Source organism: Delphinapterus leucas, chromosome 4, assembly GCF_059928025.1.
Source record: "Delphinapterus leucas isolate spDelLeu-1000000601 "Yukka" chromosome 4, BTC_Dleu_Yukka2, whole genome shotgun sequence".
Lineage (NCBI taxonomy): Eukaryota > Metazoa > Chordata > Mammalia > Artiodactyla > Monodontidae > Delphinapterus > Delphinapterus leucas.
The window spans coordinates 127,934,167-127,961,667 of NC_143132.1; the positions used below are offsets into that span (position 1 = coordinate 127,934,167).

The 27,501-nt window shown below is 36.6% G+C and overlaps 1 protein-coding gene across 4 annotated transcripts in view; it reads right to left on the bottom strand.

Annotated features, from left to right (window-relative positions):
* The window catches only part of RASA2 (RAS p21 protein activator 2), a 117,587-nt gene that overhangs the window by 41,958 nt on the left and 48,128 nt on the right, over positions 1–27,501 (bottom strand). For all 4 annotated transcript variants that reach the window (XM_089911061.1, XM_022582642.2, XM_022582641.2 and 1 more), the window contains 4 exons: positions 12,052–12,135; positions 10,313–10,385; positions 6,933–7,009; positions 5,010–5,111 (listed from right to left, as the gene is read on the bottom strand). In XM_089911061.1, the coding sequence (XP_089767187.1) occupies positions 5,010–5,111; positions 6,933–7,009; positions 10,313–10,385; positions 12,052–12,135 (336 nt within the window). The remainder of the gene's footprint in view (positions 1–5,009; positions 5,112–6,932; positions 7,010–10,312; positions 10,386–12,051; positions 12,136–27,501) is intronic.

A 27,501-nucleotide genomic window follows, 5' to 3' on the forward strand; every position in this document is an offset into this window, starting at 1 on the left:
ATTTGTGTATAATGCTGCCTAATCTGGAAAGTAACTGTTCAGAGGCACCTTTACTAATACTTAAATGTTATTTCTGGTTCCACAAAGATAATCATTATCAACAGATTGTTACTAAAGATAGGAGATTAAAGATAGGTGCCAAAATTAGCAAACTACAAAACCAACTCATCTTAAAGTAAATAATAATCTAGTTTTAAATTTGTATAAAGTGCTTATATTGAAAAAAACTCCAATCATGTGTTTTATTTACTTCTTGAATCTTACTTTCAAAATTGTAAATTATAACATGAAAGGATGTTTGAATCTATTTTCTTAATGTTCATTTTGGATCATTTAGGAGGAAATTACTGTGCCAATGTGTACAATCACACAAGGGCTTTGCACATGTTAAGTTCTCTGATACTGATGTAACTGGTGAAATGAGACTGAACTAGATGATCACTAAGGTTCTCTTTATTTACACCATTACAAAACAGTGGAATACTGGTACCAAAAAAAAAAAAAAGATGCAGAAATTCTATATGTACTGATGTGGAATAATGGTGATGACAGCAGCAATAACTATAATGATGAGAGCCTGAGTTATACCCACGGTATACCCACTTGTAATTTACTTTACATGAAACCAATTCATCCTCTAACAACTCTGGGAGGCAGGTACTGTTTGTACTATCCCCATTTGATAGCCAAAGAAAGCAAAGGCATGCAGGTGGAACAACTTGTCCAAGGTCACCCAGGTAGTTAATGACAGAGTTGGGATTTCAACCAAGGCAATTTTGTTCTGGAGTCCATACTCTTAACCACTACAAAAAGTCAACAAATACTGAAGTTCTACTAAATTGAAAGTGAAAAAAAGTAAGGTACAGAATATGATACAGTATGTGTCCATTAAGGACCTAATTAAACTCAAGAACTTTTGCACAGCAGAGGAAACCATAAACAAAATGAAAAGACAACCCACAGAATGGGAGAAAGTATTTTCAAACGATGAGACTGACAAAGGATTAGTCTCCGAAATTTACAAACAGCGCATGCAGCTCAATATCAAAAAAAAATAACCCAATCAAAAAATGGGCAGAAGACCTAACCAGACATTTCTCCAAAGAAGACATATGGATGGCCAAGAGGCACATGAAAAGATGCTCAACATCACTAATTCTTAGAGAATTCCAAATCGAAACTACAAGTTATCACCTCACACCAGTGAGAATGGCCATCATCAAAAAACCTACAAACAATAAATGCTGGAGAGGGTGGAGAAAAGGGAACCCTCCTACACTGTTGGTGGGAATGTAAACTGGTACAGCCACTATGGAGAATAGTATGGAGGTTCCTTAAAAAACTAAAAATAGAGCTACCAGATGATCCAGCAATCCTACTCCTGGGCATATATCCGGAGAAAAACATGGTTCAAAAGGATATGTGCACCCCAATGTTCATTGCAACACTGTTTACAATAGTCAAGACATGGAAGCAACCTAAATGTCCACTGACAGATGAATGGATAAAGAAGATGTGGTACATATATACAATGGAATAGTACTCAGCCATTAAAAAAGAATGAAATAATGCCATTTGCAGCAACACAGATGGACCTGGAGATTATCATACTAAGTGAAGTTAAGTCAGACAGAGAAAGACAAATATCATATGATATCGCTTATATGCGGAATCTTAAAAAAAAAAAAGACACAAATGAACTCATTTACAAAACAGAAACAGACTCACAGACTTAGAGAATGAACCTATGGTTACCAGGGGGGAAGGGAGGGGGGGAGGGAGTGTTAGGGAGTTTGGGATTGACAAGTACACACAGTGCTATATTTAAAACAGATAACCAACAAGGACCTACTATATAGCACAGGGAACTCTGCTCAATATTCTGTAATAACCTAAATGGGAAAAGAATTTGAAAAAGAATAGATACGTGTATATGTATAACTGAATCACTTTGCTGTACACCTGAAACTAACACAACATTGTTAATCAACTATACTCCAACATAAAATAAAAAATTTTTTTAAATGTGTACATTTGTGTAACGAATGGGAAAGAAGGATATATCCATGTTTGCCTATACTTACATAAAATATTTCCACAATCTCAAACTAGTGGCTACCTCAGAAGAGGGAAAATGGTTAGCTGGGGGACAGGGGCAGGAGACAGACTTTTACCTTTTGAACTGTGAACCATGTGAGTATACTACCTATTCAAAAAGTCTGATCAAATTCTGTGATCTACATATGATAAAGTTAAAACTAGATATTATCAACACTAATGAGCTAGAATATTAAGATTAGAAAGAATATGCCTGGGCTTCCCCGGTGGCGCAGTGGTTGAGAATCTGTCTGCCAATGCAGGGGACACGGGTTCGAGCCGTGGTCTGGGAAGATCCCACATGCCGCAGAGCAAGTAGGCCCATGAGCCACAACTACTGAGCCTGCGCTCTAGAGCCCGTGAGCCAGAACTACTGAGGCTGCACGTCTGGGGCCTGTGCTCTGCAACAAGAGAGGCCGCGACAGTGAGAGGCCCGCGCACCGTGATGAAGAGTGGCCCCCGCTCACAACTAGAGAAAGCGCTCGCACAGAAACGAAGACCCAACACAGCCAAAAATAAATAAATTAATTAATTAAAAAAAGAAAGAAAGAAAGAATATGCCTGAAATCCTGAAGGTAAATAAAGCTTTTCCTGAGTTTTCATGTAGTTACCATCAACCCCACAAGGGGATGCTGCAGCTCTACAATTGACAAAGGAGGCTGAGTTTTAATTTGACTTAAAAGAAAACTGCATTCACATTTTCATATTTCCTTACATGCAGAGAAGTATAAATGAATTAGCAGATGTTTCTATTTCATGTTGTATAAATTTTAATACATACTTTTGGGCAGGTTACTTTTAAAATATTATTAGCGAAAAAAAAAAAAAACTATGGGAATAAAATTAATTTGTTTGTTAGTGTTCTTACATCCTGTCTAGGTAGTTCTACAAATTTTGCCAAATTTGGAGGGCCTCCAAATTTGGAGACCTCTTACTTAAAATAAGGCTATAATGGCACATTTCAAGTTCACTTTGAGGGGCCTTGGGAAGCACAATGACTCACATTTTATTTTGTACCAAGTAGCATGGCATATCATTTTAAAGACTTAATGAACTGAGTTCAGAAATTTTCATTTAAAAATGTATGCTAGGGACTTCCCTGGTGGTCCAGTGGTTAAGAATCCACCTTCCAATGCAGCGGATGTGGGTTCGATCCCTAGTCGGGGAACTAAGATCCCACATGCACCGGGGCAACTAAGCCAATGCACCACAACTGGAGAGCCCACATGCCGCACCTACTGAGCCCGCATGCTCTGGAGCCCACACACCACAACTAGAGAGAAGCCTGTGCAGTGCAATGAAGAGCCCGCGCACCGCAACGAAGATCCTGCGTGCCACAACTAAGACCCGATGCAGCCAAATAAATAAATGAATAAATATTTTTTAAACAGTATGCTAATTTTATAGAAGGTGGAAGAAGATTGGCAGGGGTGAATGACAAGCCTCAAATGTTCATCAGTTTTTCATAGTGACCAAGTTTCCATCTATGGATATATTTTGGAAATTACAGCATACAAAACGCCATCATAAAGACTAATAAATCTTAGATCTGCATTAGCAAGAGGTAAAAATAAAATAAAATTTTTGAGACTCTAAATATCAGTCTAGGGACTTCCCTGGTGGTCCAGAGGCTAAGACTCTGTGCTCCCAATGCAGGGGCCCTGGGTTCGATCCCTGGTCAGGGGAACTAGATCCCACATGTTGCAACTAAAGATCCCGCATGCCACAACTAAAAGATTCTTCATGCCACAATTAAAGATCCCGTATGCTGCAACTAAGACTTAGGACGGATGGATGGATGGATGGATGGATGGACGGATGGACGGATGGACGGATGGACGGATAGATGGATAGATGGATAGATGGATAGATAGATAGATAGAAAGAAAGAAAGAAAGAAAGAAAGAAAGAAAGAAATATCAGTCTACTAGGGAGAACTGTTTAAGGACAACAGAGTCCAAAGTGAAGAATGCCTGACGGCACTCAGGAGAAGCAAAATCCTAAAGGCAAATGAGACTGCTGTCCACAGTAAGAAACATCTGAACACTGTTTCAACTCCTCTTCCAGGCAACTGAAACTGAGCCCTAAAAAGGGGGCCTTAAGAGGAAAGTGAGAAAGGCATGCTGTTTATACTCAGTTGAAACCCAAGTCTAGCATGAGGGCTACTGGGCAACCTACTGGAAGGGAAAGGATATACACGCTTTTAAGTGCTGTAGACAGAAAAAAAACAATAGTTTCACACTGATTCTACTAAGGAAACTAACATCAGTTTAACGTCCGAGCATTAACATGAGTTTAATGTCACTATTAGAAGTCACAAAAAGGTAATATTGTAGCCAACATTGAGCCACTAGAGCTCCTGAAAAATGTGTTAACTGGGTCAGCTCAACAACATCTAGATCCTAGGCATTTAGAAAATAACATCAGAGCCATCCATGGTGCATTTCAATGGGATTTGGGGTAGGGAAATCACTGGTGAGATCCCGTAAACAGCTGAATCCCTACAATAAACCTTTTGCTTTCAAACATCCAGTTCCCATGCCCATTAATAAAGCTTCTGAACTACAGATGCTGATTTGTGATCAAGCATCTTCTCACATGGGCAACTCTTACGTAACATTGGAAATGTTTTATATTTTTTCTTTAGAGTTAAGATTAAGTTTTTGAACAGGAAAATATCCCTAGGCAATTCAGTTCTTTTATCTCAGTACCAGAGGACAAGTCATAAAACTAATATAATTGTACTTATATTTCTGCAACAATAAATTAATGGCCAAATCAGTTAATGTTAATAACTTTGGGCTTATCCATTAAAAACTTAAAATATGCTCAAAGTAAGCATTTATTTGCATATACAGTGCATGAAAGGGGATGACCTACTATGTAGTTCACTACAATGTTTGCCTTCTTACCAGGCTTGATGAGAAGCATCATTTCTTAACACGTTCACAGGAACCTTAATCTCACCGAGGAAAACATCTTGGACCAGGTTTCCATTGTTCCACAAGTCGATCCTGAAAATTTAAAAACTGGCTTTATTTTCTGCAAACAATGTGTAAGAGAACGCACATGACCAAAAAGCTTCAAATTACCATGATTCGTATTCCAGCACTAATTTACGGTTCTGGGTACTTCTGCCATAAGCATCTTTGCCACAGACATCTTTGCCTCAAGCACTTTTTGCCGCAAACATTTTCACCACATAACTAATTGGTCAAAGGCAATTTTGTGATAAAAGATAAAATAAAATAAGAGAGACATTAAAAAAGACACAAACATAAAAAATAAACAACAAAATTAAAAAGACTTTATTGCAAAATACAAAATTTATTTGAACACATTCAAAATGTGTGTAAATTCATGGCAATGCTGCGCAAATACTGCCTCTATTTTGTGGGCTGTACCTAAACGCTTATCTTCCAAGTCTTTCGTTCACAGTATTTCACACGTTGTTTTTGTTTTTGCTTCTTGATTTGTCTCCTCATTCAGCATTGCACTTTTTTCCTAAAATTTCTTCCTTCATTAAGACAGGTATGCGTTTCCAGACACTAGGATGCATATTGGTTTCTGAGTTTTGTACTGAAGCCTCCACACTCTTGTTTGTTCTTGCCATAGTGTCACGTCTGCTGATGGATGCTTCAAAGTTCTATGCGAAATGTGGCTTTGCCTCTGTGCCTTTCAGGCCCTCAGCCTCTTTCTCCTCCAATGTGGTGTGTTTCCAAATAAGAAACCAACTCTTGGGGCAAATCACCGTCACTTGTCTGCTCAATGAAGCTATCAATAACGTCGATAACCAGGAGAAATGCTAACACATTTCAACCAGTTGAAACCAACTGTCAACTAGTTATTTTATTTTTCACAGCAAAGCTGACTTATGGCCAGCTAGTCATGTGGCGAAAATGTCCGCGGCAAAAATGCCCACGGCAAAGATGCTTATGGCGAAAGTACCAGACATAATTTTACATGCTTAAAAACAAGAGATGTTAGCATTGTCTTATACCTCACTATCTAAACTAAGAAAGCAGAATACTGCAGTAGCTTTTACTTAAAAGCATAGAAAGTGACTATCTTAAATCTAAAAGAAAGCACTTAAGTTTCTTAGTTTCAAAGTCTATGCTTTATTTTAACCTGTAAAAATAAGGACTACAGAGTTCCTTTTTTGTTTTTGAGAAAAGAAACCAACACAAGACTACAGTTTCTTTCTCAATTAAAACCAGTTAATATGTAAAGGTAGGTGATTTAGAAAAATACATTACCTGATCATTCCAAACATGTGATTAATACACCCTTTAGATGAACACACTGTTAACACCACACCTATACATGCATTTACAAAACTTTCCCCTCCCAAACAGCATAGATATTTAAGACCTAGGAAATAGCACAAACTTCAAACACATGCACCTGTTGAATCATCTTACAAGACTTCTTACCTCACTGAAATTTCTGTTAGACAGCAGATATGTTAAGAAGAATAAAAAAATTATTTCTAAATTGGCTAATATATAATTACTTTTCTATATATTCTTTGCATCCATTATGCTATGATTTAGAAATTTACGGAGCAATTAAATTTGGGAAAAACTAAAAATATAATAAAATAGGTGAAAATTAGCTCATTTTATTTTTAAAATAAATACCCCTTAACTATTAGTACAAAGAAATCGGATTTTGAAAAGATTATTTGGATTTAAATTAGATGCACATTCCTCTAAGTTTCATCGATTAAGTTGCTAAAGAGAATTCTGTTAAGCTTGAGTCACCTTTTACAGTTAAATTTAGGATTTTCTTTTAGCACAGAACATAGCAATTCTGTAAAACCCCAAGACACATACCTAATTTCCAGCTTTTCAATGTCCTCCTCTTCTACCTGAAACTGGGACTTTCTGGTGTAACTACTGGATCTGGTTACCTATAAACAAAATATTTTAGTAAAAAAAATTTTTTAATATCTTTTTCTTACATGAACTTTAAAAAACTATCATCCCTAAAATGTTCGACTGTGTATATTATAAACAGAGAAAAATGCCTAAGTAATATTTTACCCAAAAGATAAATACAAAAACAGCTATGGAAGTAGCAGAGTGGCAAGAATAAGGTGGCAAAAAAAATATCAAAATCAACCTTACCTCCATACCCTTCCTTATCAACTCAATCTATGGCAACACTGGGTTCTCTGGCTCATATGTAATCTCTTGGTGACTCAGAGTAAAAGTGTTCTATTTCAGGGAAGCTGCATAGGCTAGGAACTGTCTGAAGGCCTTCCCACATTTCTCAAGATACCAATGCCACCCGTACACTTCCTTCTCACATTTTTACCAAAAACATCAAGGCCGTTGGCAGGAACTTCCTCAACTACTGTCCACCTGAACATGTCCGTTCCCACACAGGCCTGTTTACTCGATGAGTGTTCTCACCCTCTTCCAAACAAGACGATGAGATGATCCTCCTCTTGTCTAAGGCTGCTCCGTCCCCACACAGTATGCAGTAATAAGCACGCAGTAAACATGGAGCAAGCATTCGATCTATTTTAATTACAGCTTTCTTGACCAGACTGTTCACCTCATTCAAGTCTAAGAAAAATTCTCCCCTTAAATTATGGTCTTCCTATCTCTTTCCTTTCACAGACAAATATCTCAAAACTGTCACCCATCCTTACAGCCTCCACTTCCTCACCACCCACTCACTAGTTACTCACTACAGTAACTCCTTATAATCCGGCTTCCTCACAGATCACCCTCCCCAAACCCCTCTCTTAATCATCAAGTCTGATGATGAAATTCTTAGCTCTCACCTTCCTTGACCTCTTTATCTGGACAAGTGACCATACAACTATACTCCCTTTTCCCAGAGCTACTCTGGTCTTTTGAGTTTACCCAGCACTATCCTGGCTACCTTCTGCTCTCTTTGCTTCTTCCTCTGGTACTTCTTCCTCAGAACCTATAAATATGGGTTTTCTCCAGGGTTTTATATTTTATTTTGCTCTACATACGTACTGCATAGTGCTGTACAAAGTGCTTTCACATCCATTATCTCTTTTATTCATCAGAACACTGCCCTGAAGCAGGCAGGGCTAGATTTATTATCCTCATCTTGAAAATGAGGAAGCTGAAGTACAGAAATTAAGAGACATACTCAAAGTCGAATACATAATATGTGGCAGAACTAACCTTCTTCACTTTTTTCCTTTATTGTATACCTCTACTCCTTTGGCTTTCTTTCCTGACTTGCTGTAAGCAATTCCTGATTCTTTATCTACAACCATCACCCATCACAGTCATGAACTTCCTATGGGAGGATTTTACATATCTGAGTCCAAGCTCATTATGCCCCAAACAGAACCACTTATGTTTTCCTTCTTAACTTTTCTATTTTTCCAGATTTGAAATCATGAAGACAACATTTGACTCCTCATTTTCTCTCTTCTTCTATAACCAATTTGTTATCTCGCCATCTGCAGTTTCTTTCTCATCCATCTCTTCCTCTTATTTCCATATTACTTCTCTTGAATCAGAGCCCCCCCTTTCTGCTTTTTCCTTTTTTAAAAAAACACCTAAGCTACAACAGTCTCTTGATCTCTGTTCTCTCTCTCAGCCATCTGGCCCACAGATCATGGTTAATTCTTCCCAAAACAGTGCATTACTCATTACTTCCAGGTTCAAAAACATTCAATGGCTAACACAGCACTTCAGCCTGGCTCTCAAGGCCTTTCATTAGTTGGTCCTACTCTTATCTTTTTAAGCTTAGTTCCCATTATTCCCTTTTAGTCAAATCACTACTCGCTACTCTTTGGACCTAACTTTCTGCTTTTCTGTCTCTATGTCTCTGCTCAAAATGTTCCTTCTCTAATACTCTTTCCTCTGGCTTAACTCACCTAGAGCAGAGCTACCCAGTATCTACTACCGCATTTTACTGCTGAGTGTATGCACACACATGTACGCTTTGGGTCTCCTGCTCTCACTAGAGCACAGAGATTGGACTTTTATCTTTATAATCAACTCAACAAAGGGCCCTTTGAATGAATGGTTCAAGGCCTAATATGTATGCTTGCATATAGCAAAGAGGTCAGGTCTTGACTGTCAAAGGACCATCTGCTTGCTGCTGCAAGTCGCCCCTTCTTGGTTTTCTCCAGGCTAGATGTAACAGCCATTTGTAAGTACAGAACAACTGAACTGAGCAAGTCCTGAGCCGGGAAATGGGGCGTCTCACACTGGCGCACTTTCTTGTTTTCTTTCTTCCTTGCCTCCACCCCCCACAATTCCTCCTACTTCAATCTTGGCATTTCTTCAACTGTGTTCCCTTATTAAAGTACAGTAAACAGGCACGGCTAGATGTGCCCTCGCTCTTTTCACTTTGAAACATCAAGAAAAACACACACAAAAAGAAGGAAAAGCACAAAATGTAACTCTTTTTTTCAAATCTTCCCTACATGGTAATCTCAACTGCAACATATTCTGTGGGTAGAACACAATCTTTTAGAATACAGTTTGATTATTTTTGTTTTTTTCCTATAGTTTCTAATAATATGAAAAAGGATTTATTTAACAAATGCTCCACAGTAGAGAACTCCAAAGCACTTTATTTTGGGCAACTTCAAGGCAGCTGAAGTTCTCTAAGAAAATAAGCATGTGTCCATAGAGTGATTTAGCTAAAAAGAACTTAATAATAAGGCCTTAATCATATAATACTTTATAGTCTCGAAGCATTTTCACATTTGAACCTCCTAAAAACGCTGAGTTAGGTAGGGATGCTACTGTTTTCTCTTACAAAATTATCCTTTCACAAGATAAGAAATTTGAGTCTCCCATGTAGTGATTTGTTCAAACTCAACTGGGACCAGAACCCAGATCTACCAAGTGATATTGTACTTATTCAACTAGTGGTTTTCAAATAATATTCTGCAGAAGAGTCCTGGGGCCACTGCATGTTAGGTCAGGGGCTGGATAAGGTAGGGTTCTGTGTGAAGGGGGTTGTGATATTGAGGATGACTGAAGAGCAGGTGTGGTCCTAGACTTCCCCATCCTCAAATCAATCACAGCTCTGCCGTTATTTGTTTTATGCACTGGGCCTCTACTGTGTTACACTGTGGTTCTACTGCTTAGAAATGCTTAGTTGCATTAGTTAATAAAATTATGACTATGGCCAGAATTTGAAAAAAAGAAGTAAATCAGCATTCAATATTCAATGTTAACATTTAAATAAAACAAAATGTTACCTCAAAATAAAAGATTTCATTAAACTGCGGATTGCTTGTTTTCTTCTTTACTTTTGTCTTCTTTTGGTCATTCCTGTTCCAATGTGGTAGAGTTTTACCTTGTAGAACTTAATAGTACACAATTATAAAACATGCTATTTCCAACCGGGGAGCCTGACCTCTTTCTGTTTAACTGTTAAGATGACTCGGGGAAGGCAGGAGCTTTAAATATTACTTGGGGGAAGAAAACTGAGGTGTCTCTAAAACTTCAAATCAAAGAATACACAAATTTTGTATATCTGATATATGCCAAGATTTTACTATTCTATGGCTATACTAGATTGATGCCAAGCTTACTTCAGGGGTTTTTAATAACACATTCGGTTATACAAGCAACTCGAAATAAATGGTAGAAGGAAGACAATGAGATTCAGAGTACCTTTATCTATGCTGAAAAATACCAGAGGAACACGAAAAGCATTCTTAGTTTACTTCTTGGGCTTCAGCCACAATGTGGTTTTTTAAAAAAACTTTTAATTTTGAAATAATTACAGATTGACAGGAGGTTGCAAAGAAATGTACAGGGAAGTCCCATGTAACCTTTCCCCAGCCTCCGCCAATGGTAGCATCCTCCAAATGACAGTACAATATCAAAACCAACAGTGACTTTTTAAAACAAATTCACAAGCCAAATAATTTCTATCTGTACATTACTAAGCAATTACACTAAAGAATCTCTCAGGTATTGATTATAAACAAAAACCAAAACCAAAAACAGCTCGACTAGATTAAACATTTTTAACACACAAAACTCAATTCCTCTGATAGTATGAATGTTATAGGATTGAGTATCTGCTTTTAGCAAACAGGTCAGGTTTATATTTTTAAATATAAAACCATCTATAATAATAATAGGATACTATTGTTTGAGAACCCAATAAGTACCAGGCATGGTGCTTTACATACATAGGGACAAATACATTTTTCAAAGTGACTTACTGGTGATTTTCTAAAAAATAAGAATACATAGCTTGGGGTTGGGAAGAAGAAGTGCATGTCTATGTGTATATACATGTGCTTGTGTAGAGGGAATAGTATGCTCTTTGTTTCCTGACTCTAAACCTTCAAGTTGTAGACAAATTTCAGACTAGTCAGGCTCTGAAAGAAACCATAATGAAATTATAAAACAGAAAATACTACAAAGTGTGATAGATTTTCCATAAATTATCATAAGTAATTAAAATCAATGATACAGTGCACTTCACCATGTTCTGGTGCTTCAGCAGTTTGTCTACGGCTTGGAATTCTCTCTGTACAGCACAGATGCCATGGGAAAAAAGGTATTTTTAGTCCTGAGTTGTTTTCCAGATAAAAATACAGAAATTCCTTTGCTATTTTGAGCTAGCGTTTATTAAAACAGGATTCTACCTGCAGTAAGATCTAAGGCATTTGAAACTAGGAAGGCTGATGATAAGTGAAGGCCAGGTTTATGTTTTAAAGTGCATTTTAACTACTATAAAACACAGGTTGCTCCCCATAGCCTAAGAGTCTGGCAGGTTTGAAACGGCACTCATTTTCTTTCATAAAAATAGGAGTTGGTTGTTTGCAAGTGAATAACAGAACTAACTGAAGATTTTTCTTTCAAAGCATTCGTTACTTTGTGTCATAAATAGCTATTCAGCAAGTTCTCTTAGAACTTTAATTTTGTAATTGTTAAACTTTAAAACTTAAAAATCTAATACTAATTCAATAAGCATTACCTAGAAGGGCCCACAAGAGAAACTGTTGCATAAGGGTCACAGCTTTGTCCATTTATGAGAGGCAACCCATGGCATGCCTTGACACTAAGGAAGAATAAAGAAAAATTAACGTTATTATATTCAAGTTAAACAATATAAAACATTTATATTCAAGTTAAACAACCTAAAACATTATCTTTAAATACGAATTAATACATTCAAAGGGTTAAAATTGTTTTCCACATGTCTGAAGTTGTATGCCTATATACCACCTACCCAAACATATGTACATATGCATTTATTTACTTTTGCTGTATTTCCAAATAGGACTAAACCACCACAGTCAGTACTGAGACTACCAAATAATATTTGGATATACACAAGGTCTATCCAACAAGGTACACGCTGTGGTTTGATAATAACATTAAAACTACTGTGGCTTCTAAAAAGGAAAAGAAAGCTGTGTGAACCTTAAAGGAGACACTACAAACCAAGTCAAATCTGTGGCATCATATCCTCTGCTAAAGCATGAATGAGAAACAAGGAAACAACTGTGGTTTCCACTTAAAATCTGATTCATAAATAAAGGGCAAGCCACATACAGTTCTGCAGCCTCTTATTCTGACTCTCAGTAACAGCTCCTGCATCATTCTGTAGAAAAAGCTTTAGACCAAAAAAACCAAGGTCATCTCATCCACTCCGTGACAACAGTCATTGGTATTTACAGAGAACACAGAATCTGACTTAATGACCTGCTCCTCAAATTTTCTCTTTATTGAGTTCACGAATTTAGTTTAGCATCTAAGGGTGTGCATTTCCCAGTGCCTACAAGAAACTCATGAGTGTTAGTGAAAAGTATTCTTTGTTGAAAGATATGGGCTATTGAGCAACATCCTAATTTCTCTCCACAACCCACAGATCATATACGTGGGTGAGGTGCAAATGGTGTGCTGCCGAGTAAAGAAAGAAATGATAATATGACTCATTTCTATTAAATTGGGTATTAAAAATCAAATTTAAAAAATTTCTGAAACTAACCGAAGAAAGTACAGGCCAAGATAACAATTCTGATTATTGATGTCAGGCCTGGGTACAGTCAAATTTTCCCACTGTACATACTGCTTGAAATTTACACTTCTCAGGCTAAACCTCAAAATGATACCCATTTTGATATAGTATGTGCAGTTTACTATTTATTTTCACAAAATGCATCAAACTCTCACAACTGCCTTGAAGAAGGGTATCATCATGCATTTTTAAAGAAGAAAGTAAGGCTCAAAAAGCTTACGTGAGAAAGTAACAAAATAAGGCTAAAGAGGTAATACAACTTGTAAGAAGTGGGCCGAGACTCAACTTCTACTTTCCTAACCCCATTTCTAAAATTTAAGTCCTCCTATAGTCCCACTGTGCCTGAATATAGTGTATTACTTTCCTTCTAATACCAAATTTATCTCATGTAAACACTCATTGTGTAAAATCTTAATCATAAAAATTCACTACAATTTTATGAGGTATAAAAACACTGAGAGGACTTCCCTGGTTGCACAGTGGTTAAAAATCCGCCTGCCAGCGCCGGGGACACGGGATCGAGCCCTGGTCCGGGAAGATGCCGCAGAGCAACTAAGCCTGTGTGCCACAACTACTGAGCCTGCACTCTAGAGCCCACGAACCACAACTACTGAGCCCGCGTGCCACAACTACTCAAGCCCGCGTGCCACAACTGCTTAAGCCTGCGCACCTAGAGCCCGTGCTCCGCAACAAGAGAAGCCAACGCAATGAGAAGCCCGTGCACTGCAACAAAGACACAACACAGCCAAAAACAAACAAACAAATAAATAAATATATGTTTTAAAATAAAATTAAAAAAAAAATGAGAATAATGGGGACTTCCCTGGTGGCGCAGTGGTTAAGAGCCTGCCTGCCAATGCAGGGGACACGGGTGTGAGCCCTGGTCCGGGAAGATCCCACATGCCGCGGAGCAACTAAGCCCGCAGGCCACAACTACTGAGCCTGCGTGCTGCAACTACTGAAGCCCACGTGCCTAGAGCCCATGCTCTTCAACAAGAGAAGCCACTGCAATGAGAAGCCCACTCACCGCAATGAAGAGTAGCCCCCGCTCGCTGCAACTAGAGAAAGCCCATGAACAGCAATGAAGACCCAACGCAGCGAAAAATAATGAATAAATTAAATAAATAAATTTATTTAAAAAAAGAGAAAAATGCTGTTCAGTATACAAACACTTCTATAAGAATACCCACAAACCAGAAAAACAATACCCATAGTCCAAAAGTGTGAGTCTATAAAAAAAATCAGAAGTACTCTTAATTTTTAAATCTAAGTATAAAAATTGGGTTTTCTAACACACAAGTAGTATTATTAAATACATATTATTTTATTTGCTACATATGTTATGAAATAATTTTCCTAATTACCTAGGATACAACTATTCTTCTAGTTGGTAAATTAAGAAATTTCACGTCATAAACCATGGATAAGCAGAAAACGAATGTTAAAATAACCTTAGTATGCTAAATTATCTTGTATTTTATTTATATGTGACACATAATGTATTTGATATTGACACATTTTTTAGGAATTACAAAGGAAAATAAGTTTAGTCCAAACTTGTTTATAATACAAAATGATCTGATTGTTTTCCTTGGATTTTTTTTTTTTTTAACTAAAAGACAAATATTAAGTTCTACATACAGGAGTACATAGTACAGGGAGTAACAGGGAACAGATTTATCCTCCCACCTCAAACACTTAAAAAAAAAAAAAAAAAGGGTAGTATCAGCAGCTCAGGAAAGCTGCACAGAGAGAAAGAAACCTCCAGAGAGCTACAAAAGAACTGGCCCCCCGACCCACCCATACCCGGAGTCTCCAGCTGAGTGCTGATAAACATATACATGTGAGGAAACTATCTGAGGCTGGGGAAAGAACCATTAGAAAAGAGCAGAGAGAACAATTCCAGAAGCCCACAAATGACTAGCAAGAGATCCCACGGGCCACAGTAAAAAGCTGGTAATTATGGGTGCTGCCTCAGTAGTGGGAAAATATTAGCCCCAGACTAAAGGCCACTCTTGTTCCATCTAACAAAGCTTATAAGCAAACCACAAATGAACCAAACTATTTCCAAGTAACTAAGTCTTCAAGTATATTCATAGGAATACAAAAATATCCAGCAACTTCACAATATCTAGCATCCAATAGAAAATAACCAGGAACACAAAGAATCAAGAAAATACAACCCATGATCAAAAAGAAAAACAAATCAATAGTAACAGATCCAAAAATGACACAGTTGATAGAATTAGTAGACAAGGACATGAAAAAAGTTATAACTATATTTCATATGTTTGGTAGAGACACAGAAGACATTACATTTTGAAAGTCTACAAGGTTTGACATGAAAAACACACTGAGTGGCATTAACAGAAGATTAGATACGGCAGAAGAAAAGATTAGTAAACATGAAGACAGAGTAACAGACGCATTACATAGATATGTAAATGGCCTAAGCATGCCAACTAAAAAGGAGAGATTTTCAGATTGGACAAAAAAAATTATACACTGACTTTAAGACTCCTTTAAATATAAGATAAAATTAAGTTAAAAGTAAAGAAAGTGGAAAAATATAAACCATACTAATACTAATTAAAAGAAAGCTGATTTAATGGGTAATGACAAACCAAATGTCCATTAGCAAGGGTCTAGCTGAATGAATTATAGTATCTATAGGATGGAATTCTATGTAGTTGTCAAAAGAATGAGGTAAATCTCTAGTCCCTAATTACTCTGATATGGAATGATCTTCAGGATATATTCTTAACTGAAAAAAGAGGAAGTTACAGAACTCTATACTGTGTAAGAATGGAGTGAGAAACATGAATATATTCTAATTTTTATTTATACATGTGCATATATTTATTTGCTTATACTTGTAAAAATACTGGAAAGAAAGGCCAAAACTTTTAAATATAGGAATTAGTAGGGTAGAGGACTGGGAATGGACTTGTTCGAAGATACCTTTATATAGTTTTGAGTTTGGCAACATAGACAACTTTTACATTTCAAAAGTGAGATTAAACTTAAGAAATAACCCTTAAAAAGTAAACAAAAACAAACCTGAGAAACCACTAAAAAAAAAAAAAGGGAATTAGTTCAAAGGACTAGAGCACAGTATTTGATTCTATATCCTTAGTGATATATTCTATATTCTTAGAACAAACAGCAGTAAGACCTCTAAAACTTCATTCAGTAACCTAATTATCAGTGGTAATACTGGTATTATTATTTTGAATCTATTGTCTATATCTTCGAAGATAATGTAAATAAATAATTATGTTGTTAAGTATTTATGTAAAGTTAGGGATTAAGATTTTCAATGTTAGAGGAAAGAGATACCAGTATAAAATCAAAGTTAGATTAAAAATCTTGTAATATTAAATTAAGAAACATGAAAAAAAGGAAGAAGGCAAGTAAACCAGCCAGCCAGGCAGCCAGAGTGGCTATATTAATATCAAAGCAGATTTTGCAACAAAGAATATTACCAATATTAGAACAAAGAGGGTTACTTTATAATAATGAGTTCAAATTATCAAGCAGACATAAAAATCCTAAATGTTAAGTTCCTATTATAGCTGTAAAACAAATGAAGCAAAAACTGATAGAACTGCAGGGAGAAACTGACAAATCCACAAATAGTTGGCGATTTCAACACCCAATAAAGCAATTAAGAATGAAAGTTTAAACAATACTGTCAACCAACCTAACATAATTAACATTTATAAAAAACAGTGTATCTACCAAAAGCAGAAAACACTCTTCAAATGCACACAAAACATGTACCAATATAAACTATATTTTGGGGACAAAAAATAAGTTTTGGTAAACTTTAAAGTATTCAGATCATACAAAATATGTTGACAACAGTGGAATTAAATGAGAAAACAGCAACAAAAAGGTATCTGGAAAATCCTCAAATATTTGGAAACAAAATTAACTTACCTCTAAATAATCCCATGGGTCAAAAAATAAAAGAAAAATTATGAAGTATTTTTAAATGAATGAAAATGAAAACTCAGTATATCAAAATTTGTGGGATCCAGCTAAAGTAGTACTTAGATGAAAATGGATAGCACTAAGGAAAGAAAGATTTCCAATCACTGACCTCAGCTTCAATCAAAAGAAACTTTAAAAAGAAGAGCAAGTTAAACCCAAAATAAATAGAAATAATAAAAGTGAAAATCAATAAAAGAGAAAACAGAAAATATATAAAAACAATAAAATCAAAAGCCATTTCTTTAAGAAGGTCATTAAAATTGATAAACTTCTAGCTACAATGATAAGGAAAAAAAGAGTGAAGACACAAATTACCAACATTAGGATATCACCATGAAGTCTACACATATTAAAGGGATAAAAAGGAATAACTGAACAACTTTATACAAAGAATTGTACAACTCAGATTGAATGGTCAAATTCCCTGAAAGATACAAACTACCAAAATTACTAAAAAAAAATTTTTTTTGAATAATTATGTATCTATTAAAGAAATTGAATTCCTGGTTAAAAACCTTTCCAACAAAAAACAAAACAAAAACATTCCAGGCCCAGATGGCTTCACTTGTGAATTCAAATATTAATCATATAAAAAATAAATTACATCAATTCTATAGAAACTCAGAAAATCGAAGAGGAGAAAATACTTCCTAATTCATTCAAAGAGACCATTAATATCCTGATTCCAAAACCAGACAAAGACATTACAAGAAAAGAAAAGTACAGACCAATATCCTTCATGAACAGAGATGCAAAAATCCTTAACAAAATTTCAGCAAATCAAAGCCAGCAATACATGACAATATTAACACAACATGACCAAGTGGACGCTGGCTTAACATTCAAAAATCAATCAACAAGATTCACCATATTAACAGATGAAAACAAAAAAAAGCATAAGATCGTTTGAATATCCATCCCTGATAAAAATTCTCAGCAAACTAGGAACAAAAGGGAACTTTCTCAACCTGATGAAGGATGGCTAACATTGTACTTACTGGTAAAAAACTGAAGGTTTTCCCCCTAAGATAAGGAATAAGACAAGGATGTCTGCTCTCACAACTTCTATTCAACATCGTACTGGAGGTTCTGGCCAGTACAATAAGGTAAGAAGCACAAATAAAAGGTATCCAGACTGAAAAGGAAGAAGTAAAACTCTATTCATAGAGGACACAATTGTCTATGTACAAATTCAATGGAATCTATTTTTAAAAAGCTAGTAGAACTAATAAGTGAATGTAAGAAGGTTACAGGATACAAAACAATTTTTTAAATTTCCATATAGTAGCAACAACCATATATTCAATTTGTCTCAAGTTTCTCTCCTCAGGTTCTTTCCCTCAGCCTGTTTCTCTAATATAAAGATCACTGCCTGGACTTCAAGTCACTCTGTACCTATCTAATTTTTCTGTTTTTCTCTCCAAATTTCTTGACCTCCCCACTCACTCCTCACCCTACTGAAACCCAGTTTTTTCTGCATTTGTCATTCTATGGACAGTCTCCTCATTAAGGTCCCCTGAGTGCCAAATGCTATCCATATTTTTCAGGGCTCCTCTCACTGGACTTCTTAGCTGCATGCAATATTCCTGATCGCTCTCTCCTTGAAACGCTCTTCTCTCTTGGTTTCCTTGACCCTCACTCTCCTAACTTCCCTCATGTCACCTATCTGTCTCCTTCATGTTTTCCTCACGTTTTTCTACGTCTACTGCTGGATTTGCTCTCAGTCAACTGCTCTCTTTATGCTACATAACCTCCCTTAAGCCTACTTCTATCACATCTATTCTTATGGCCACAACTACCATCAACCATACATTTCTATATGAGATCTCACCACAGAGTTAAAGATTTTTATATCTAAATGCCTGATGGAAATCCCTACCTAGATGTTCAAGAGCAGCTAAAACTCAACTCATTACCATCTCTTATTAAAGCAGCTTCTCTTCCCGTATTTTCTCTTCATTGTGTATACCACCACCACCAAGCAACACAATCTAGAAATCTACAGCCACACTTAAATTCTCCTTCCTCCTCACTTTCTATATCTAATCAATCAGTAAGTTTCAGTGATTCTACTCTTTAAATATTACTTCATCTGGCCTCTTTTCTCACATCTGCAACTGTTGCTCTGGCACAGAAGCCATCACCTCTGACTTGGATCACCCTAACACCCTTCAAATTCACCTTTCTATACTTACTGCTGTCACAAATCTGATCTTTCTAAAATGCAAATCTGTCCATACTCTATGGTCTACAATCTTCCAATAGTTCCATAAGCTCATGTAAGTTTTATAAGGTCAGATGGTACATAAGCGGCTCTTAAGATCTAGCTCCAGCCTATTTACCAATTTCTGACCAATCTTTGACTCAAGGTTCATATATTAGGCAACATCAAACTGCTTTTAATTATACACACACACACAACACCATGCTGTTTCTTGCCTCCGTATTTTTGCCTATACTATTCTTTCCTTCTGGGGGGAAAAAGAAGACGCTCACTTTTTCTAGGCAAGCTACTTTCTCTTCATCCTTTAAGAAGACAGTGTTACCTTTCGTCATTTAATTGTTTGAAAATTTATTTAGTGCCTATTAAGTGCCAGATGCTGGGGCCATGAGGTGAATAAGACAAACATGGCCCCTGCACTCATGGAGCACAGAGTCTACCTGAAGAAAGAGATAACAATCAATAAATCAAAAATAATAATAATCAGAAATACTGGCAAGTGCTATGGAAGAAAAAGAACAGGGTACCCTATTTTAGAGTAAGTGATATTTAAGTTGAAACTTAAAGGACAAGAATGAACCAGTTAGAAGAAGAATGGGCATAACGGCATTCCAGGCAAAAGGAAAGGCAAATGTACATCTCTGAGCTGGAAGAGTAATGTCACATTTGAAGAAGTGAGAGAAGGCCAGCAAGCATATGAAGAGGAAGCACGCCACAAAATGAAATCAAAGAGGCAGGCCGGGTCACTGGTTCTTATGGGCCACAGTAAGGAGATTGGATTTTATTCTAAAAGCACTGCAAAAATCACCAAGTGCTTAAGCAGGGGACTGCCATGATCTAGTTTATGTTTCAGAAGACTGCTCTGGGCTGCTTATAAAGAGAATGGATTGCGGACTGGAAGACCAGCTAAAAGATTATTGAAATAGTCAAGGTAAGAAATGATTGGTGGTTTGAAATAAGGAGAGGTCAGTAAGTATTATGAAAAATTAGAAAATTCAAGAAAAATTTTTATAGAATCAGTAAGAAATAGATCCAATCTTGGGGGAGAGAGAGGAGAAAAGATTTTAAGTGACTCCCATATTTCTGGCTTGAGCTATGGGGAGGAGCTGGATAGATACAAGAATCAATACTGCAGCTTTAAATGTGTTAAATTTGCAATGCTGTGAGACATCGAAGGTAGGCTGACATGTAAGTCTGGAGTTAGAAAAAAGATCTGGGTTGAATGCATAAGGTGTACACAATTTTTTAAAAACTTTTTATTTTGAAATAATTTCTTACTTCCAAAAAGTTGTTAAACAATATGCAGAGTTCCTGTATACCCATCACCCGATGTTAACATTTTGTGTAATCAGAGTAGAATTATAGAAGCAGGAAACTAACATTGATACGATGTTAGTTAATAATAAATAACAAGTTGTATTTAGCTGTCATGTCTCCTTAGTCCCCTCCATCCTAAAACAGTTCCTTACTTTTCCTGCTTTGTCCCATGATCTTGCCAGTACTGGCCAGTTATTTTGTAGAATATTCCTTAAATTGAACTTGTCTGATGTCTGTTCATGATTACATTGAGGTTATGTGTCTTGATATCCTTCTCAATGCAAATTAACAGGAGGTACTGAATGTCTCATTATCAGTGACATTAACTTTGATCACTCAGTTAAGATGGTACTTATCAGACATCTTATAGGGTTATTCTTTGAGACTATGCATATATGCTGTTTGTCATTACACTTATGCTCACTTACTTAGCATCTCTAGATGATTTGTCCCTGCACTAATTATTATTGTAGTGTTTGATAATAGTGACGTTTCTATTTCCATCACTTGTCCTATATTCATCAATAAGGAAAAGCAGTCCTTTCTCTCCCATGTATTTACTTAATTGTTACATCAGCATTGGCTCATGGATATTTATTTTATTCTACAGGTTTTAATCCATTATTATCATTATTTATTTTGATGATCAAATTGTCCCAGATTTGGTTATTTGGAGCTCTTTCAAGTTGATTTCAACATCCTTTCCACATGCCCTCATTATTTTGTGAGCAATTCCTTGCTTTCTGATTCCATAGATGCTGTGGGCTCATCTTGTACTTTTCTCTGCCCAAACCCAGAAACTAGTCACTGCTAAAAAGACAAAACAAAACAAAACAAAACTCCTCCACATTCTTTTTATTAGAGCAGTTCTAATACTGTAGCCATTGGCCACATTTAGCTATTTAAATTATAATTAATTAAAATTAGACAAAATTTAAAATTTAGCTCTTTAGTTGCACTAGTCATATTTCAAGTTTTCAATAAGCCACACAAAGCTAGTGGCCACCATATTGGACAGTTAAGACATAAACATTTTCATCATCACAAAAAGATCTAGTGCCTAGTGCTGACTAGAGAATGGTATTTAGAAATCAAGATATGGGTGCTAAGTATGCTCATTGCTACTGGGATGACACTGTTTGCAGGCCTTCTCAGTGAACACTCAGAGCTAGTATATACACACACACACACACACCCATATCTATTAGACAATCTTACTTTGAGAAGTCTGCATTCAAAGGAGAACAGAGAAATGGGGATGGTAGCTGGGAGAGGGGGCTGGAGATGAGGTCTGGGAAGGCATGTCTTTTAGAATGGAAGATCCTAGAACATGTTTACATGCTGGTGAGAACAATCCAAAAGAGCAAGTAAAGCTGATGAAACAGAAGAAGGGATAACTGAAGGAGCAAAGTTCTTTGTAGGGGAAAGAGAAAGAATCCAGAGTTCAGATGGAAGAATTCACTCCCAACAAGAAAAGGAGCACCTCATCGACTAAAACATAAGGACAGAAAGATGGAGGCCAATACAGGTTTGCAGATTTGGATTCAGGAAGATGTGACCAATTTGCAGTCTGTAGTGATGGAGAATCTCATAGGTGTATTAGAGAAGCACAGTAAAACTCTGTGATAGTTGTAAGTATCCAAGTGAGGTTTGTGATCATGAATTTAAAGTAAAATTAGTCTTTCTGTGTGATTTTCTCCAGCACTATTCAGGTGCAGACTGAACACAGAAGAAGTTGAGTTCATTCATATAAAAGGGATATAAATACAAAAGGAAGAGAAGATCAGGGGAGTTCAGGGAAACTGTAAGAAAATGACTATGGCGACAGATCATAGAAAAAGACCTAGAAGAAAGTAAAAATAGGAGCAGGTAAGAATGTGGTAGAGATTAGCGGATGGAGGTCTTACTGAAGTTCAGGAAATGCTACAGTGGGGAGCTTCCAGGTCTGGAGAATAATAGCAACTGCTGGGATATGAACCTTTCCACACACTGCTCCCCAAAACTGTAGTTCAGCAAGGAGCACAAAGAAAACAATATATAAAACAACGCCTTGAGCATTACTGAAAAAAACGAAAATACCACAAACTTCAAATACCTCTAAAGTTGAGAAATCAGCAATAAGTTCCACAAAACTACTACTGGAGTTCTGTTGCTGTATGGACAGTGAATATGGACAGTGGAGGCTTAAGTGAAAAAGAGAAGCAAGAAAAGAGTGCAGATCAGCATATGTCCACATACAGACCTGTTTGTGAACATTTACAGCAGTTTTCTTTATAATAGCCTCAAATGGGAAACAATTCAAATATCCATCAACTGGTGAATAGGTAAACAAATTCCATACAAAGGAACACTATTTGTAAGTAAACAGAAATGGACTGGTTTCCAGTTCTAGGACAAGATGGAGTACATGCATACCTCCTTCTTCCCATTAAGCATTGCTAAAAACCTTAGATGTTAAACAAACATAAGAAACTGAAAGGTGAAGAGAAGAAGGCAAGCCAATTAGAGATCTGGGGACCCAAGGAAATTGGAACCCAGCAGTGAATTCCCTGGGCTTTCTTACACTTTATATATCCCAGACTGAGTGCTAGAGAAGTTACCAATCCAGAAACACCCACCAATGGGAGCAGACAACAAAATGCCCTAAGAAAAGCCAGCTTTCTCTAGCCAAAGGACCAGGAACTGGGCAGCTTAGCAAGATAGAAACCATTTTTAGGCAATAACCATCTACTCCAATCAAACACCATTGAGAAACACTGTGGATCCACCCTCATCCCCATCAACAAAGGCCAGAAGTTGAGGGGAGAGTCTAGACTTCTACCTCTGACAGGTTGTAATGAGCCCCTTCTTCCCATGGAGTCAGTAGAGACCACATGAGGAGCCTGGATTTCCATCACCAGCCAGCACCAACGAGGCACTCCTCTCCCTCCACGTCAGGGTGGTGTCAGAGAATGCTGAGTGGGAAGGTAAGACTTTCACCGCTTTCTAAGGGTAACTAACTCCTCCCGACCAGGGTGTCAGTGGAGGCCACGCGGAGCAGCAGTAAGGTACTCCTCCCTATCCCCCCAAAGTGGTAACAGGAAGGAATTAAGGGGAGTGTGAACCATGACTTTCGTTCAGCAGTAACAAGGAACACTTCTCATTCTTCCCCCAGGGTTATCAGGAGCGGTTGAGTCAGGAACCTGGACTTCTACCTCTACCTGACAGTAATGAAACTGGGACTCCTCTTCCCCCACCAGCAGAGGGTCAGAGGAGCCTGGCTAAAAGAGAAGATTTAAACAAGACCTGGAGTCTCATTATATAATACCCAAAATGTCCAGGATAGAACTGAAAACCATTCAACATATGAAAAACCAGACAATCTCCAACTTAAATGAGAAAAGACAACTGGCAGATGACAAGGCTGAGATAACATGGACGTTGGACTTATCTGACAAAAAGGTGAAAGCAGCCACCATAAAAATGATTCAATGAGCAATTATGAACATGTTTGAAATAAATGAAAAAATAGAAAGTTTCAGCAAAAAAACAGTAAGTCTCACCAAGGAAATAAAAATATAAAGAAGAACCAAATGGAAATTTTAGGACTTAAAAATACAATAACCAACATAAAAATAATTCAATAGTTGAGTTTAACAGAATAGAGAGGACAGAGGAAAAAACCAGTGAGCTTTTAAAGACAGAACAACAGAAATAACCCAATATGAACAACGGAGGGAAAATAGACCAGAAAAAAAAGGGCAGAGCCTCAGGGATGTGTGGGACAATAACAGATCTAACATTCATGCCACTGGAGTCTCAAAAGGAGAGGAGAGAAAGCTGGCAGGGCTGATAAATTTAACAAGAAATAATGGCTAAAAGTTTCCCAATATGGCAAAAGACATAAGCATATAGATTCAAGCTGAGCCAAAATCAGACACGATAAACCCAAACAAATCTATAGTCAAACTAAAACTTAGAAAACTAAAGACAAAGGAAAAAATCCTGAAAGCATCCAGAGAGAAACATAGGAAAACCTGCATAGGAAAAACACTTTGAATGATAGTGGATTTCTCATCAAAAATCATGGAGGCTTGGGCTTCCCTGGTGGCACAGTGGTTGAGAGTCCGCCTGCCGATGCAGGGGACACGGGTTCATGCCCCGGTCCGGGAAGATCCCACATGCTGCGGAGTGGCTAGGCCCGTGAGCCATGGCCGCTGAGCCTGCGCGTCCAGAGCCTGTGCCCCGCAATGGGAGAGGCCACAACAGTGAGAGGCCCGCGTACCGCCAAAAAAAAAAAAAAAAAAATCATGGAGGGCAGAGGAAGTGGTACATTTTTCATGTGCTGAAAAAGAAAAGAACTATCAACCAAGAATTCTATATCCAGTGAAAATATCCTTCAGGAATCAAGAAAAAAATCAAGACATTTTCAGATGAAGAAAAACTAAAAGAATGTGTCACCAGTAGGCCTATCCTAAAATAAAATGGTAAGAGGAAATTCTCTAAACATAAAGACAGTGATAAAAGAAGGGATCCTGAAATGACAGGAAGGAAAGAATATGGAAAGAGCAAAAATATGAGTAAATACAATAGACCTAGAATTCTCTTCTTTTCTAAATTGTGTTAATAACTGAAAGAAAAATTATAACACTTTGATGTGGTTTTCACTGTTGCACAGGAAATACTTAATACAATTATATTACAAATGGTGGAGGATTAAAAGGTAAGGTTTCTACATTTTATTCTAACCGGTAAAATGTCAACACCAGTAGACTATAAGTTACACATGTACAATGTAATACCTAAAGCAACCACTAAAAACACTATACAAAGCGATACACTATAGATTAAAAAAAACACTATAGATAAATCAAAATGTAATTCTAAACAATGTTCAAGTAACTCACAGGAAAAAGAAAATAGAGGGGACAGAAAACAAAAAATAAAATGGCGGATTTAAGCCTAACATATCCATAATTATAAGTAAATGTATAAATTCACTAAATAAAAGACAGAAATTGGCAAAATAGATTTTAAAAAGTGACGCAACTATATTCAATCTTTAAGAAACTTGTGCACAACTGGCTGGATCTGAGTGGAAAAAAGCCAATCTCAGAAAGTCACAAACTATTAAGAGTCCATTTACATAAGATTTTTGAAATGACAAAATTTTAGATACGGAGACAGATTAGAGGTTGCAAAAGATTAGGGATGGGGGTGGGGAAGGAGTGGGTGTGACTATAAAGGGGTAGCATGAGGGAAATATTTACAGTGATAAAATAGTTTTGTATCTTGATTGTGGTGGTGGTTACACAAATCTACACATGTGATAAAATGATACCCTGTCACTATACAATGTCAATTTTCTGGTTTTTATACTGTATTTATAGTTATGTAAGATGTAACCACTGAAGGAAACTAAGTGAAGAGTACACAGGACCTCTCTGCACTTTGCAATTTCTTGCAAATGTATGATTATCTCAAAATTAAAAAAAAAAAAAAAAGAAAAGAAACTGCCAGAGTTCAAATCCAGGCTCTACTCTCCCTGTACGAACCTGGGCTTATTTAACCAATCTGTGCATCGTTTTGTCATCTGTAAAACGAGGACAACAGTATCTACCACGTTATGGCAAGAAACAAAGAAAATAATACCTAAAAAAGGATGAACTCCTGATACATAATGTGGATGAATCTCAAAAGCATGCTAAGTAAAAGACACAAGAGACTATATATTATATAGACCGGTTCATATGACATTTTGGAAAAGACAAAAACTATAAGGAGAGAAATCAGATCATGGTTGCCTAGAGCTGGATATAAAGAGAGGGGACTGAACACATCTCTGAGTAATGCCTTTTGGTATAGTTTTGACTTTTGAAGTCATCCTGATATTCTACATATTCATTAAAATAAAAGTAAACCAACAAGGATGGGGGAAAACAACATTAAACTAAATGCAAACCAAATCAATCCAATTAACTGTATTTCAAATGTACAACATAACTGAACTGAGCAGGGCAGAGAGTAATCCAAATACTTTCACTATATGCTCTCAGTCTAGGGGGAAAAACTGTAAACAAATCCTGTTTTTAGTAGGTAAATCCAAACTGAGGAACATGTGAAAAAACAACTGGCCTGTATTCTTCAAAAATCTCACCTCCCTGTCACAGGGCGAGAGAGAGTCATGGACATATACACACTAACAAACGTAAGGTAGATAGCTAGTGGGAAGCAGCCGCATGGCACAGCGATATTGGCTCGGTGCTTTGTGACAGCCTGGATGGGTGGGATAGGGAGGGTGGGAGGGAGGGAGACGCAAGAGGGAAGAGATATGGGAACATATGTATATGTATAACTGATTCACTTTGTTATAAAGCAGAAACTAACACACCATTGTAAAGCAATTATACCCCAATAAAGATGTTAAAAAAATAAAATAAAATAAAAAAATAAAAACATATTGCAAATTCAAAAAAAAAAATCTCACCTCCATGAAAGACAAAGAATAGCTAAAAGTACAGGTTAAGGAGATTAGAGACATGACAACTGAATGTAATACATAATCTTGAACTGTATCCCTTCTTGGAGAGAAAAAATGTGTCTTAAAGGACATTATTGGAACAGTTGACAAAAGTGAAATATTATAACTGTAGATTAAAGTATTGAAATATAAAAACTACAGATTATACTTTTATTGTAACAATGTTAAATTTCCTGAATTTGATAACTGTACTAAAGTACATTTAAATATATTTAAGAGAATATCCCTTTTCTTAGGAAATACACACGGATATATTAAGGATTATAATATGTGCAACCTTCTTTAAAAGAGTTCAGAAAAAATTAACTGAGTAATATTATATATAGTATTTTATGTATATATAAGCACA